Genomic DNA, 13,173 nt, shown 5'->3' on the forward strand with positions numbered 1-13,173 from the left:
AAAAGTTCTTGAAATGTTCCAGATTGACTGACCTTCATGTATTAAAGTAATAATGGACTGTCATTTCTCTTTGCTTATTTGAGCTGTTCTTGCAATAATATGGACTTGGTATTTTACCAAAATTTACCAAATGATCTTCTGTATACCTTGTCACAACACAACTGATTGGCTCAAACGCATTAAGAAATCCCACAAATTAACATTTAACAAGTCACACCTGTTAAATTAAATGCATTCCAGGTGACTACATCATGAAGCTGGTTGAGAGAATGCCAAGAGTGTGCAAAGCTGTTATCAAGGCAAAGCGTGGCTATTTGAAGAATCTCAATTATAAAATATATTTAGATTAGTTTAACACTTTTTTGGTTACTACATGATTCCTTATGTATTTTTTCATAGTTTTGTATTATTTCATGTATTATTTCATAGCTTCACTATTATTCTACAATGTAGAAAATAGTACAAATGATTATTAACCATTGAATGAGTAGGTGCTCTAAAAGTTTTGACCGGTAGTATACATGTAGGGGTAAAGTGGCTATGCATAGATAATAAACAGCGAGTAGCAGCAGTGTAAAAAAAAAGAGGGGGGGTCAATGCAAATAGTCCGGGTAGACATTTGATTAATTGTTCAGCAGTCTTATGGCTTGGGGGTAGAAGCTGTTAAGGATCCTTTTGGACCTAGACTTGGTGCTCCGGTACCACTTGCCGTGCGGTAGCAGAGAGAACTGTATGACTTGGATAACTGGAGTCTTTCACAATTTTTAGGCCTTCCTCTGACACCACCTAGTATAGAGGTGATGTACTGTGCCGTACGCACAAAACTCTGTAGCGCTTTACAGTCAGATGCCGAGCAGTTACCATTCCAGGCAATGATGCAATTAGTCAGGATGCTCGCGATGGTGCAGCTGTAGAACTCTTTGAGGATCTGAGGACCCATGCCAAACCTTTTTAGTCTCCTGAGGGGGAATAGGCGTTGTTGTGGCCTCTTCACAACTGTGTTGGTGTGTTTGGACCATGATAGTTTGTTGGTTATGTAGACACCAAGGAACTTGAACCACTACAGCACCGTCAATGTGAATGTGTTCAGCCCTCCTTTTCTTGTAGTCCACGATCAGCTCCTTTGTCTTGCTCATGTTGAGGGTGAGGTTGTTGTCCTGGCACCACACTGCCAGGTCTCTGACCTCCTCCCTATAGGCTGTGTCATTATTTTCGGTAGTCAGGCCTACCAACGTTGTGTCGTCAGCAAACTTAATGATGGTGTTAGAGTAGTGCTTGGCCACACGGTCATGGGTGAACAGGGAGCACAGGAGAAGACTAAGCATGCACCCCTGAGGGTCCCCCGTGTTGAGGATCAACGTGGCAGATGTGTTTTGTTTTTTAATTTTACCCCTTTTTTTCTCCCTAATTTTGTGGTATCCAATTGTTAGTAGCTACTATCTTGTCTCATCGCTACAGCTCCCGTACGGGCTCGGGAGAGACGAAGGTTGAAAGTCATGCGTCCTCCGATACACAACCCAACCAAGACGCACTGCTTCTTAACACAGCGCGCATCCAACCCGGAAGCCAGCCGCACCAATGTGTCGGAGGAAACACCGTGCACCTGGCAACCTTGGTTAGCGTGCACTGCACTCGGCCCGCCACAGGAGTCGCTGGTGCGCGATGAGACAAGGATATCCCTACCGGCCAACCCCTCTCTAACAAGGACGACGTTATGCCAATTGTGCGTTGCCCCACGGACCTTCCGGTCGCGGCCGGTTACGACAGAGCCTGGGCGCGAACCCAGAGTCTCTGGTGGCACCTACATGTTTCAAGCAGACCACCATAGTCCATATGCCCAAGAACGCCAAGGAAACCTGTCTAAATGACTACTGCCCCGTAGCACCCACGTCGGTAGCCATGAAGTGCTTTTTGCATACCATCCCAACAGATCCATAGATGACGCAATCTCAATTGCACTCCACACTACCCTTTCCCACCTGGACAAAAGGAACACTTGTGTGAGAATGCTGTTCATTGACTACAGCTCAGCTCATCACTAAGCTAAGGATCCTGGGACTAAACACCTCTGTCTGCAACTGGATCCTGGACTTCCTGATGGGCCACCCACAGGTGATAAGGGTAGGTAACAACACATCTGCGCCTCCCGGGAGTGGGTGTAGGGTTTCCGGGATGATGGTGTTGATGTGAGCCATGACCTGCCTTTCAAAGCACTTCATGGCTACCGACGTGGGTGCTACGGGGCAGTAGTCATTTAGACAGGTTTCCTTGGCGTTCTTGGGCATATGGACTATGGTGGTCTGCTTGAAACATGTAGGTATTACAGACTCGATCAGGGAGAGGTTGAACATGTCAGTGAAGACGCTTGCCAGTTGGTCCGCGCTTGCTCTGAGTACACGTCCTGGTAATCCGTCTGGCCCCACGGCCTTGTGAATGTTGACCTGTTTAAAAATCTTGCTCACATTGGCTACGAAGGGCGTGATCACACAGTCGTCCAGAACAGCTGGTGCTCTCATTTATGCTACAGTGTTGCTTGCCTCGAAGCGAGCATAAAAGGTATTTAGCCCGTCTGGTAGGCTCGCGTCACTAGGCAGCTCGTGGCTGCGTTTCCCTTTGTAGACCATAATAGTTTGCAAGCCCGACGAGCGTTGGAGCCGGTGTAGTAGGATTCAATCTTAGTGCTATGTTGATGCTTTGGCTGTTTGATGGTTCGTCTGAGGGCATAACGGATTTTCTTATAAGCGTCCAGATTAGTGTCCTTCCCCTTGAAAGTGGCAGCTCTAGCCTTTAGCTCGGTGCAGATTTTGGCTGTAATCCATTACTCCAACTAACCTGTGTCTTCTCAATGTCTCCCACTCTTATATTGACTCTGGTATGGTATTGTAGGCTATCTCCAGTCCACAGTAGAGACAGGTTCCTGAACAGAGCTCAGTTGTCTATTCCCACTGAGTGGTTGTGTAATGTGAACTGTCAACTGTGCTCAGCTGTGTTCAACTGGCTGTTCAACGGTAAAATGTGTGTAGTTATTCCCTATAAAGGAGCTCATTATGTTGATTAGTCCATTGTCCTAACATCCAGATACACATGACTGTTAGTTGGATGTGCTAATGCCTAACAATGGGCACTGTGAATGGAGAGGAGTTCTACAGTAGTTCATGCTAAATTTAGCTTTGTATTAGTATTGTGAGATGTGTCAGTCACTCCTGTGTTTTATCTTCTGTAGGTCAGAGACAGTATGATGAGATGTGTCAGTCACTCCTGTGTTTTGTCTTCTGTAGGTCAGAGACAGTATGATGAGATGTGTCAGTCACTCCTGTGTTTTATCTTCTGTAGGTCAGAGACAGTATGATGAGATGTGTCAGTCACTCCTGTGTTTTGTCTTCTGTAGGTCAGAGACAGTATGATGAGATGTGTCAGTCACTCCTGTGTTTTGTCTTCTGTAGGTCAGAGACAGTATGATGAGATGTGTCAGTCACTCCTGTGTTTTGTCTTCTGTAGGTCAGAGACAGTATGATGAGATATGTCAGTCACTCCTGTGTTTTGTCTTCTGTAGGTCAGAGACAGTGGTGGAGAGGATGCTGTGTAATTGGATGTCCATCTGTCTTTACCAGTTCCTCAAGGTGATGATATGACACTCTTTGATTCAGTATGTTTTTGATATGTCATGGACATTGTTAAACTGTAATGTGTGCCATTACAGAAAAATCTCGATGTCACGTGAAATCATGTGAAAACGGGATTTTGGAACACTTTACATTATTTTAACTACAGCATGGCCAAGGTCAAAGTAGAGTGCCAGAGAGTTATGATTGTACTGTGTCTCTGTGTGTGGTCGTCAGGACTCAGCAGGGGAACCCCTGTACAAGCTGTTCAGGGCCATCAAGCATCAGACAGAGAAGGGTCCAGTAGACGCCAGAGTGAAGAAGGCCAAGTACACCCTGAATGACACGGGCCTGCTTGGAGACGACGTGGAGTACTGCGTCCTGGTGAGTTACACCAACCCGTTACCACGGTTACTCCAGCACGCAAGCTCGCTGGCATCTCACCTCGCTGACAGCTGCTGCTATTGCGTTATTGAGTTCTTCTGAGTCTGTTCAGACAGACTTTTCACTGACTGCCCTGATCTCAATGATATGTGTCGCTTCCATGAACCATATTGATCTCTTTATGCTATTCCTTCACTAGCAATTCAATACCTTTCTGTCATTTTCTAATGTTCCTACCTACACTGACGCAATTCAAGTTCTGACTCACTGTATACGTATAGTCTACCTTAGTCAGAAGTGTTTAACTGTATTGTTTTGCTAATGCCAAATAATACAATCTCAGCTATTTTCTTTTAAGTCTCTCTATATAGAGAAACCCTGTGGTAATTCATTTTCCAAGGACAATATCAAATGATACACATGTACAGTTGCAATAGCTCACGTCCTGTGGTTATGTTAAAGAAGAAAGACAGAACAAAATTACACAGTCTTCAATTACAAATAAATCCTTTGTATTATGTATTGTTTCCCTATCTAGTGGGCAGTTGTTTGGATTCAGTCTGAATTGATTGATCTGTGTCACCTGGTCAGAGTGAGGGGAGTGAGTCCCCTGCCGGTGGCTGCAGGATAGTCAGCTCAGGACGAGGTGACAGTGCCTGTCAGGTGTCAAAGAGTACCACTTGCCTACAGTAGTTGCCGCTGTAACGCTGCCTCAGCGAGCTGACCTCACAGTGTTGGCTCTGTTCCTCCTCTCAGACTCTGCAGGTGCTGGTGCACGGGGAGGGGCCAGACGTGACGCCCGTCAAGGTGTTGAACTGTGACACGGTGTCTCAGGTGAAGGAAAAGATCATCGAGGCGGTGTACAGGAACCTGCCCTACTCACAGAGACCCAAAGTGGACAGCGTCAGTCTGGGTGAGAGGAGAACACACTCACACACACACAGATCGTCAGTATTCCAAACCATGTGTTGCGAAGATACTGCATTTGAATACATTAACATCAGCAAGCCTGAAACAATTGGCACCATCTACTAGTAAATGAAGTGGTGGTGGATGTGAATTTGAATGTGAGTCATGTTGGCTGGTGGTCTGAGCTGCTGTTCTTGCCTATGCCACAGAGTGGCGTCCTGGTTCCACAGGGCAGATCCTGTCAGACCTGGACCTGACATCCCAGAAGGAGGGCAGGTGGAGGCGCATCAACACACTGGCCCACTACAACGTGAGTGATGTTCCTCCACAGACTGATCTATTAGATGTAACAGAGAGAAGCCCTAATGCTGCTCTTTACTAATTTAATGTAATTTTTGGGGCAATGTTTTTTATTGAGCATTTTAAAGATTATACAGACAAACAGGTAGAGTTTGTTCCCCTACCGCAACAACCCCACCCCAACCCCCCTGCTCCAACAGAGCCCCACCCCAAAACCCCACTTTAATTTACAGGATCAATAATGAAAAAACGCCACGGACAATGCCGAATAAAGGCCCCAAGAAATGTGTCAATGGCACTGTCTAATCAATGGCATGGATTCTGAATTAGGTCCTGAGACCCAATCAGTTGACCTGTGTGTGTGTGTTTGTGTGGGTTTCAGGTGCGAGACAATGCTACTCTAGTCCTGTCCATAGTTCTTCATACTCAACAGAACTATGACCAGAACCAGGATAACCAAGAGGAGAGTAAGTCTTCACCATGCAAACAATAATAAGACATTATGCGTATGACAAGTCTCACAATGCATTATAACCTATACCTGCAGGCTTTAAGAAACGTGTTATAATTTGTCTCCTCTCTCCACTAGGAAACGCCCTGTTGGAGGATGACAAGGTGTTCCACCTGGTTCGGCCTGATGAGCTGGATGAGATGAAGTCCAAGAGGGGCAGCATGAAGGACAAGTCCATGACCAAAGCCATCACTGAGATCTATCTCACACGACTGCTCTCTGTCAAGGTGGGCCTGCCACGTTTTACTATAGTTAGGGCTCAGACACACTAACAGCGTTTGCTGGACGAGAGTACTTAGCACATTTGAACAAAGTGCCGCCCGTAATTTGGCAACCAATTTGCCTAAATGTTGGCACTCAGACGTCTACAGCTGTTGGTCCCTGAAACACAGCGCGCTGAACGATCGGCAGACAAACGCTAGATCCGCATTCGCTGCGATGTGTGCGAGCCTTTACATTTCATTCAGAAAAGAAAATCTATTTGAGGATGGCTATGTGCTAATATGTGATAGATTCAGTCTTCATAGTGTGTTATTGACTGGGTCGCAGGTCAGAGGTACTTGGTGTCTCTACCTCTCTGCCCTGCCTCACACTGTGTTTCTGTTGGTGCGTCTGTTATTCCAGGGAACCCTGCAACAGTTTGTGGATGACTTCTTCCGCAGCGTTTTGTGTTCCGGGTCGGTGGTGCCACCCGCCATCAAGTACTTCTTTGACTTCCTGGACGAGCAGGCCCTCAAACATGACAACGTGGACGAGGAGACCGTACACATCTGGAAGACCAACAGGTACATACACACACCCCCACACACACTTCTACATATGCAAGCACACACGCACACACAAGTACGTACACACACACACACAAACCCACTTCCTGAGATGACACTCTAAGGAACACACTGACTAAGTAATCAGTATACGGAATGCAAATATAAAAATACTTCTATCTCCTCTGTATTCTCAATCTGAGTGCTCCCTTGGCATTTAAGTACATAAATTAACTTCAAGTTGGTTAAAGCTCAAGTATTCAACACAGCGTGTTGCATATAGATGTCAGTGATTGATGTGGCGATGTGAGAATGAGAGGAAGGGGGATGAGCTATTTCATTATGCTATACCACAGGCAGTCGACATGGGCTTGCTTTGTTTATCAAACCAACCGAGGCCTCTTGGATTAAATATGAATGTGTGTATCAACCATAACAACAAACAGACATGGTAATTACGTCCCCAGCTAATTTAATTGTACTATTATATCACATTGTTGTTGTTGTTTTTTTTTGCCGTTGTTTTCTCAATCTCCCGGGAGGTGTTGCAAGCCAATATGAATTAATATGTTAGTCTGTCTCAATCGGCCCAGCTTTTAAACTAATCAGAGAAGTACTCTGAACCTATTTCAGACTTGTTTGATATTCAGGACCAACCTTTTATTGGAGGATTTGTATGGACCTATTAGTTTACTTATGTTTTGAAGCTATCGAGTATTCTAAAGTGGAAAGGAGTTGAGTTGACATCAGGAGTTGTCAACCTGACATGTACCACTAATAGAGGAACTACTAGTGCTGTACATGTACCACTAATAGAAGACATGTACCACTAATAGAAGTACTACTAGTGCTGTACATGTACCACTAATAGAAGTACTACTAGTGCTGTACATGTACCACTAATAGTACCTTGGTGATACTAAACATGACATTCAATCACAAATGAATAAATGATTTGGTGTGACAGATGTTTTGACACTGTAGTAGATAGATAGCTGATAGTAATGATTCTCTCCTCCACCAGCTTGCCTCTGAGGTTCTGGGTGAACATCCTGAAGAACCCTCACTTCACCTTCGACGTCCACGTGACAGAGGTGGTGGATGCCTCGCTGTCTGTCATCGCTCAGACCTTCATGGACGCCTGCACCAAGACAGAGCACAAACTCAGCCGAGTGAGTCCAGGGGGAGGAGGAGGGAGCAGGAGGAAGAGGAAAGGGAGGAGGAAAGAGGAGATAGGGAGGAGGAAGAGGGACCGAAGGAGGAGGAGAGGGAAGGGGAGGAGGAGGGAGAAGGAGGGAGGAGGAGGAGGGGGGAGAGAGAGGGAGGAGGAGGGAGCAGAAGGAAGAGGAAAGGGAGGAGGAAAGAGGAGATAGGGAGGAGGAAGAGAGAGCCAAAGGAGGAGGAGAGGGAAGGGGAGGGGAGGAGGCAGGTGATGAGGAGGTCAAAATCTTTTGATAGTTGTTTACCTCTGTGAGGTAACAGATAAGAGAACAGTATTATGATTATCATATTGTTTATTATCTCCTATCTCTACCAGGACTCTCCAAGTAACAAGCTACTCTATGCAAAGGAGATCTCCACCTACAAGAAGATGGTCGATGAGTATGTATCGTCAGAAGTTCCTAATGACCTAATCACTTTATTTTGATTCTTGCCTACAATGCTGGTACATTGTCGACAGAGGCCTGTCAATATGTAATGTATAGTGATTATGATCTCATCTCTGTCTGTCTGTGTTTAGTTACTACAAGGGCATCAGACAGATGGTATCAGTCAGCGACCAGGACATGAACACTCATCTGGCAGAGGTGTCTCGGGTAAGGAAAACCTTTCTCTCTGCCCTCGATCTATGGTGGCATCCCAATTGGCACCCTATTACCTATGTAGTGCACTACTTTTGACCAGTACCCATAGAGCGCAGGTCAAAAGTAGTGTATCATGTAGAGCAGTGTTTCCCAACCTTTTTCCGTTACCGTATCACCAACTGAATTTGACACTGCCCGGAGTATCCCTGAAGTACCCCTCATGTGCATTTTAACAGTAGGTCTGTGTTCTCATGAGTCTTCTCAAGTCCAAGTACCCCTGGTTGGAACCACTGATGCAGGGAACAGAGTTCTATTTGGGACACAGAATACAGCTCTGGAAAATATGAAGAGACCACTGCAAAATGATCAGTTTCTCTAGTTTTACTATTTACAGGTGTGTGTTTGGGGAAAATTAACACTTTTGTTTTATTCTATAAACTACTGACAACATTTCTTCCAAATTCCAAATAAAAACATTGTCACTTAGAACATTTATTTGCAGAAAATGACAACTGGTGAAAATAACAAAAAAGATGCAGTGTTGTCAGGCCTCGAATAATGCAAAAAATAAATAAACACAATACTAATGTTTTACCTTAGGAAGAGATCAGAAATCAATATTTGGTGGAATAACCCTGATTTTCCATCACAGCTTCCATGCGTCTTGGCATGTTCTCCACCAGTCTTTCACATTGATGTTGGGTGACTTTATGTCACTACTGACACAAAAATTCAAGCAGCTCGGCTTTGTTTGATGGCTTGTGACCGTCCATCTTCCTGTTGATCACATTCCAGAGGTTTTCAATGGGGTTCAGGTCTGGAGATTGGGCTGGCCATGACAGGGTCTTGATCTGGTGGTTTTCAATGGGGTTCAGGTCTGGAGATTGGGCTGGCCAAAACAGGGTCTTGATCTGGTGGTCCTCCATCCACACCTTGATTGACCTGGCTGTGTGGCATGGATCATTGTCCTGCTATACATTAGTATAGTATTTAAAATGAATATGAACTTATTATCTTTGCATTATTCGAGGCCTGACAACACTGCATCTTTTTTGTTATTTTCACCAGTTGTCATTTTCTGCAAATAAATGTTCTAAATGACAACAATTTTATTTGGAATTTGGGAGAAATGTTGTCAGTCATTTGTAGAATTGCACAAAAATGTACATTTTCCCCAAACACATACTTATAAATAGTAAAACCAGAGAAACAGATCATTTTGCAGTGGTCTCTTAATCTATCTTAGTGGTGCACCATTTGAAATGTTAGTGAAGGTAACATTTTATAAAGTTAGTCATAGACCACTGCAAGTCATAGTTCATTCTGCTCTAAGATTGTGTGACTCAAGCCTGTCTGTAAGAATCTCTGAATCCGATGTTGTGTCCTCCAGACTCATACAGACAAACTCAACACACAAGTGGCTCTGCATCAGCTCTACCAGTACGCCAGCAAATACTACGACGGGGTAAGAGACCATTCACTTTACATTCCAGGCAGAAGTGCTCCCACAGCACTGCTGGGTCATATTTTCTAATCGTTAGCGCAATTACTAGGACTTTTACATTTACATTTAAGTCATTTAGCAGACGCTCTTATCCAGAGCGACTTACAAATTGGTGCATTCACCTTATGACATCCAGTGGAGCAGCCACTTTACAATAGTGCATCTAAATCTTTTAAGGGTGGGGGGTGAGAAGGATTACTTTATCCTATCCTAGGTATTCCTTAAAGAGGTGGGGTTTCAGGTGTCTCCGGAAGGTGGTGATTGACTCCGCTGTCCTGGCGTCGTGAGGGAGTTTGTTCCACCATTGGGGGCCAGAGCAGCGAACAGTTTTGACTGGGCTGAGCGGAACTGTACTTCCTCAGTGGTAGGGAGGCGAGCAGGCCAGAGGTGGATGAACGCAGTGCCCTTGTTTGGGTGTAGGGCCTGATCATAGCCTGGAGGTACTGAGGTGCCGTTCCCCTCACAGCTCCGTAGGCAAGCACCATGGTCTTGTAGCGGATGCGAGCTTCAACTGGAAGCCAGTGGAGAGAGCGGAGGAGCGGGGTGACGTGAGAGAACTTGGGAAGGTTGAACACCAGACGGGCTGCGGCGTTCTGGATGAGTTGTAGGGGTTTAATGGCACAGGCAGGGAGCCCAGCCAACAGCAAGTTGCAGTAATCCAGACGGGAGATGACAAGTGCCTGGATTAGGACCTGCGCCGCTTCCTGTGTGAGGCAGGGTCGTACTCTGCGGATGTTGTAGAGCATGAACCTACAGGAACGGGCCACCGCCTTGATGTTAGATGAGAACGACAGGGTGTTGTCCAGGATCACGCCAAGGTTCTTAGCGCTCTGGGAGGAGGACACAGTGGAGTTGTCAACCGTGATGGCGAGATCATGGAACGGGCAGTCCTTCCCCGGGAGGAAGAGCAGCTCCGTCTTGCCGAGGTTCAGCTTGAGGTGGTGATCCGTCATCCACACTGATATGTCTGCCAGACATGCAGAGATGCGATTCGCCACCTGGTCATCAGAAGGGGGAAAGGAGAAGATTAATTGTGTGTCGTCTGCATAGCAATGATAGGAGAGACCATGTGAGGTTATGACAGAGCCAAGTGACTTGGTGTATAGCGAGAATAGGAGAGGGCCTAGAACAGGACACCAGTGGTGAGAGCACGTGGTGAGGAGACAGATTCTCGCCACGCCACCTGGTAGGAGCGACCTGTCAGGTAGGACGCAATCCAAGCGTGGGCCGCGCCGGAGATGCCCAACTCGGAGAGGGTGGAGAGGAGGATCTGATGGTTCACAGTATCGAAGGCAGCCGATAGGTCTAGAAGGATGAGAGCAGAGGAGAGAGAGTTAGCTTTAGCAGTGCGGAGCGCCTCCGTGATACAGAGAAGAGCAGTCTCAGTTGAATGACTAGTCTTGAAACCTGACTGATTTGGATCAAGAAGGTCATTCTGAGAGAGATAGCGGGAGAGCTGGCCAAGGACGGCACGTTCAAGAGTTTTGGAGAGAAAAGAAAGAAGGGATACTGGTCTGTAGTTGTTGACATCGGAGGGATCGAGTGTAGGTTTTTTCAGAAGGGGTGCAACTCTCGCTCTCTTGAAGACGGAAGGGACGTAGCCAGCGGTCAGGGATGAGTTGATGAGCGAGGTGAGGTAAGGGAGAAGGTCTCCGAAATGGTCTGGAGAAGAGAGGAGGGGATAGGGTCAAGCGGGCTGGTTGTTGGGCGGCCGGCCGTCACAAGACGTGAGATTTCATCTGGAGAGAGAGGGGAGAAAGAGGTCAGAGCACAGGGTAGGGCAGTGTGAGCAGAACCAGCGGTGTCGTTTGACTTAGCAAACGAGGATCGGATGTCGTCGACCTTCTTTTCAAAATGGTTGACGAAGTCATCTGCAGAGAGGGAGGAGGGGGAGGGGGAGGAGGATTCAGGAGGGAGGAGAAGGTGGCAAAGAGCTTCCTAGGGTTAGAGGCAGATGCTTGGAATTTAGAGTGGTAGAAAGTGGCTTTAGCAGCAGCGACAGAAGAGGAAAATGTAGAGAGGAGGGAGTGAAAGGATGCCAGGTCCGCAGGGAGGCGAGTTTTCCTCCATTTCCGCTCGGCTGCCCGGAGCCCTGTTCTGTGAGCTCGCAATGAGTCGTCGAGCCACGGAGCGGGAGGGGAGGACCGAGCCGGCCTGGAGGATAGGGGACATAGAGAGTCAAAGGATGCAGAAAGGGAGGAGAGGAGGGTTGAGGAGGCAGAATCAGGAGATAGGTTGGAGAAGGTTTGAGCAGAGGGAAGAGATGATAGGATGGAAGAGGAGAGAGTAGCGGGGGAGAGAGAGCGAAGGTTGGGACGGCGCGATACCATCCGAGTAGGGGCAGTGTGGGAAGTGTTGGATGAGAGCGAGAGGGAAAAGGATACAAGGTAGTGGTCGGAGACTTGGAGGGGAGTTGCAATGAGGTTAGTGGAAGAACAGCATCTAGTAAAGATGAGGTCGAGCGTATTGCCTGCCTTGTGAGTAGGGGGGAAGGTGAGAGGGAGAGGTCAAAAGAGGAGAGGAGTGGAAAGAAGGAGGCAGAGAGGAATGAGTCAAAGGTAGACGTGGGGAGGTTAAAGTCGCCCAGAACTGTGAGAGGTGAGCCGTCCTCAGGAAAGGAGCTTATCAAGGCATCAAGCTCATTGATGAACTCTCCGAGGGAACCTGGAGGGCGATAAATGATAAGGATGTTAAGCTTGAAAGGGCTGGTAACTGTGACAGCATGGAATTCAAAGGAGGCGATAGACAGATGGGTAAGGGGAGAAAGAGAGAATGACCACTTGGGAGAGATGAGGATCCCGGTGCCACCACCCCGCTGACCAGAAGCTCTCGGGGTGTGCGAGAACACGTGGGCGGACGAAGAGAGAGCAGTAGGAGTAGCAGTGTTATCTGTGGTGATCCATGTTTCCGTCAGTGCCAAGAAGTCGAGGGACTGGAGGGAGGCATAGGCTGAGATGAACTCTGCCTTGTTGGCCGCAGATCGGCAGTTCCAGAGGCTACCGGAGACCTGGAACTCCACGTGGGTTGTGCGCTGGGACCACCAGATTAGGGTGGCCGCGGCCACGCGGTGTGGAGCGTTTGTATGGTCTGTGCAGAGAGGAGAGAACAGGGATAGACAGACACATAGTTGACAGGCTACAGAAGAGGCTACGCTAATGCAAAGGAGATTGGAATGACAAGTGGACTACACGTCTCGAATGTTCAGAAAGTTGAAAGTAGTTCTGTGGTAGTTTACTTGAAATGGCAAATTGCTCAGGGAATTGATTTTTTAAGATTCCTCCCTTAGTACTTGAAGCCATGCAATGGCTGTTTTTCTTAGAGTGGTCGTTCCAACAGTGGTCCAGTATGCTGGTGATCTAATGACAGTGCTCTCTCTCTCTCTCTCGCTCTC

At 47.0% G+C, this 13,173-nt stretch overlaps 1 protein-coding gene across 1 annotated transcript in view; it reads left to right on the forward strand.

Annotated features, from left to right (window-relative positions):
* Window positions 1-13,173, forward strand: part of LOC115144865 (plexin-B2-like) — a 256,416-nt gene that overhangs the window by 238,418 nt on the left and 4,825 nt on the right. The window contains exons 26-36 of the mRNA XM_029685963.2: window positions 3,554-3,620; window positions 3,840-3,986; window positions 4,743-4,899; window positions 5,105-5,205; window positions 5,578-5,662; window positions 5,785-5,933; window positions 6,331-6,491; window positions 7,498-7,645; window positions 8,011-8,075; window positions 8,215-8,290; window positions 9,669-9,743. Coding sequence (XP_029541823.1) covers window positions 3,554-3,620; window positions 3,840-3,986; window positions 4,743-4,899; window positions 5,105-5,205; window positions 5,578-5,662; window positions 5,785-5,933; window positions 6,331-6,491; window positions 7,498-7,645; window positions 8,011-8,075; window positions 8,215-8,290; window positions 9,669-9,743 — 1,231 coding nt within the window. The remainder of the gene's footprint in view (window positions 1-3,553; window positions 3,621-3,839; window positions 3,987-4,742; window positions 4,900-5,104; window positions 5,206-5,577; window positions 5,663-5,784; window positions 5,934-6,330; window positions 6,492-7,497; window positions 7,646-8,010; window positions 8,076-8,214; window positions 8,291-9,668; window positions 9,744-13,173) is intronic.

The sequence above is a fragment of the Oncorhynchus nerka genome, linkage group LG17 (assembly GCF_034236695.1).
Source record: "Oncorhynchus nerka isolate Pitt River linkage group LG17, Oner_Uvic_2.0, whole genome shotgun sequence".
Lineage (NCBI taxonomy): Eukaryota > Metazoa > Chordata > Actinopteri > Salmoniformes > Salmonidae > Oncorhynchus > Oncorhynchus nerka.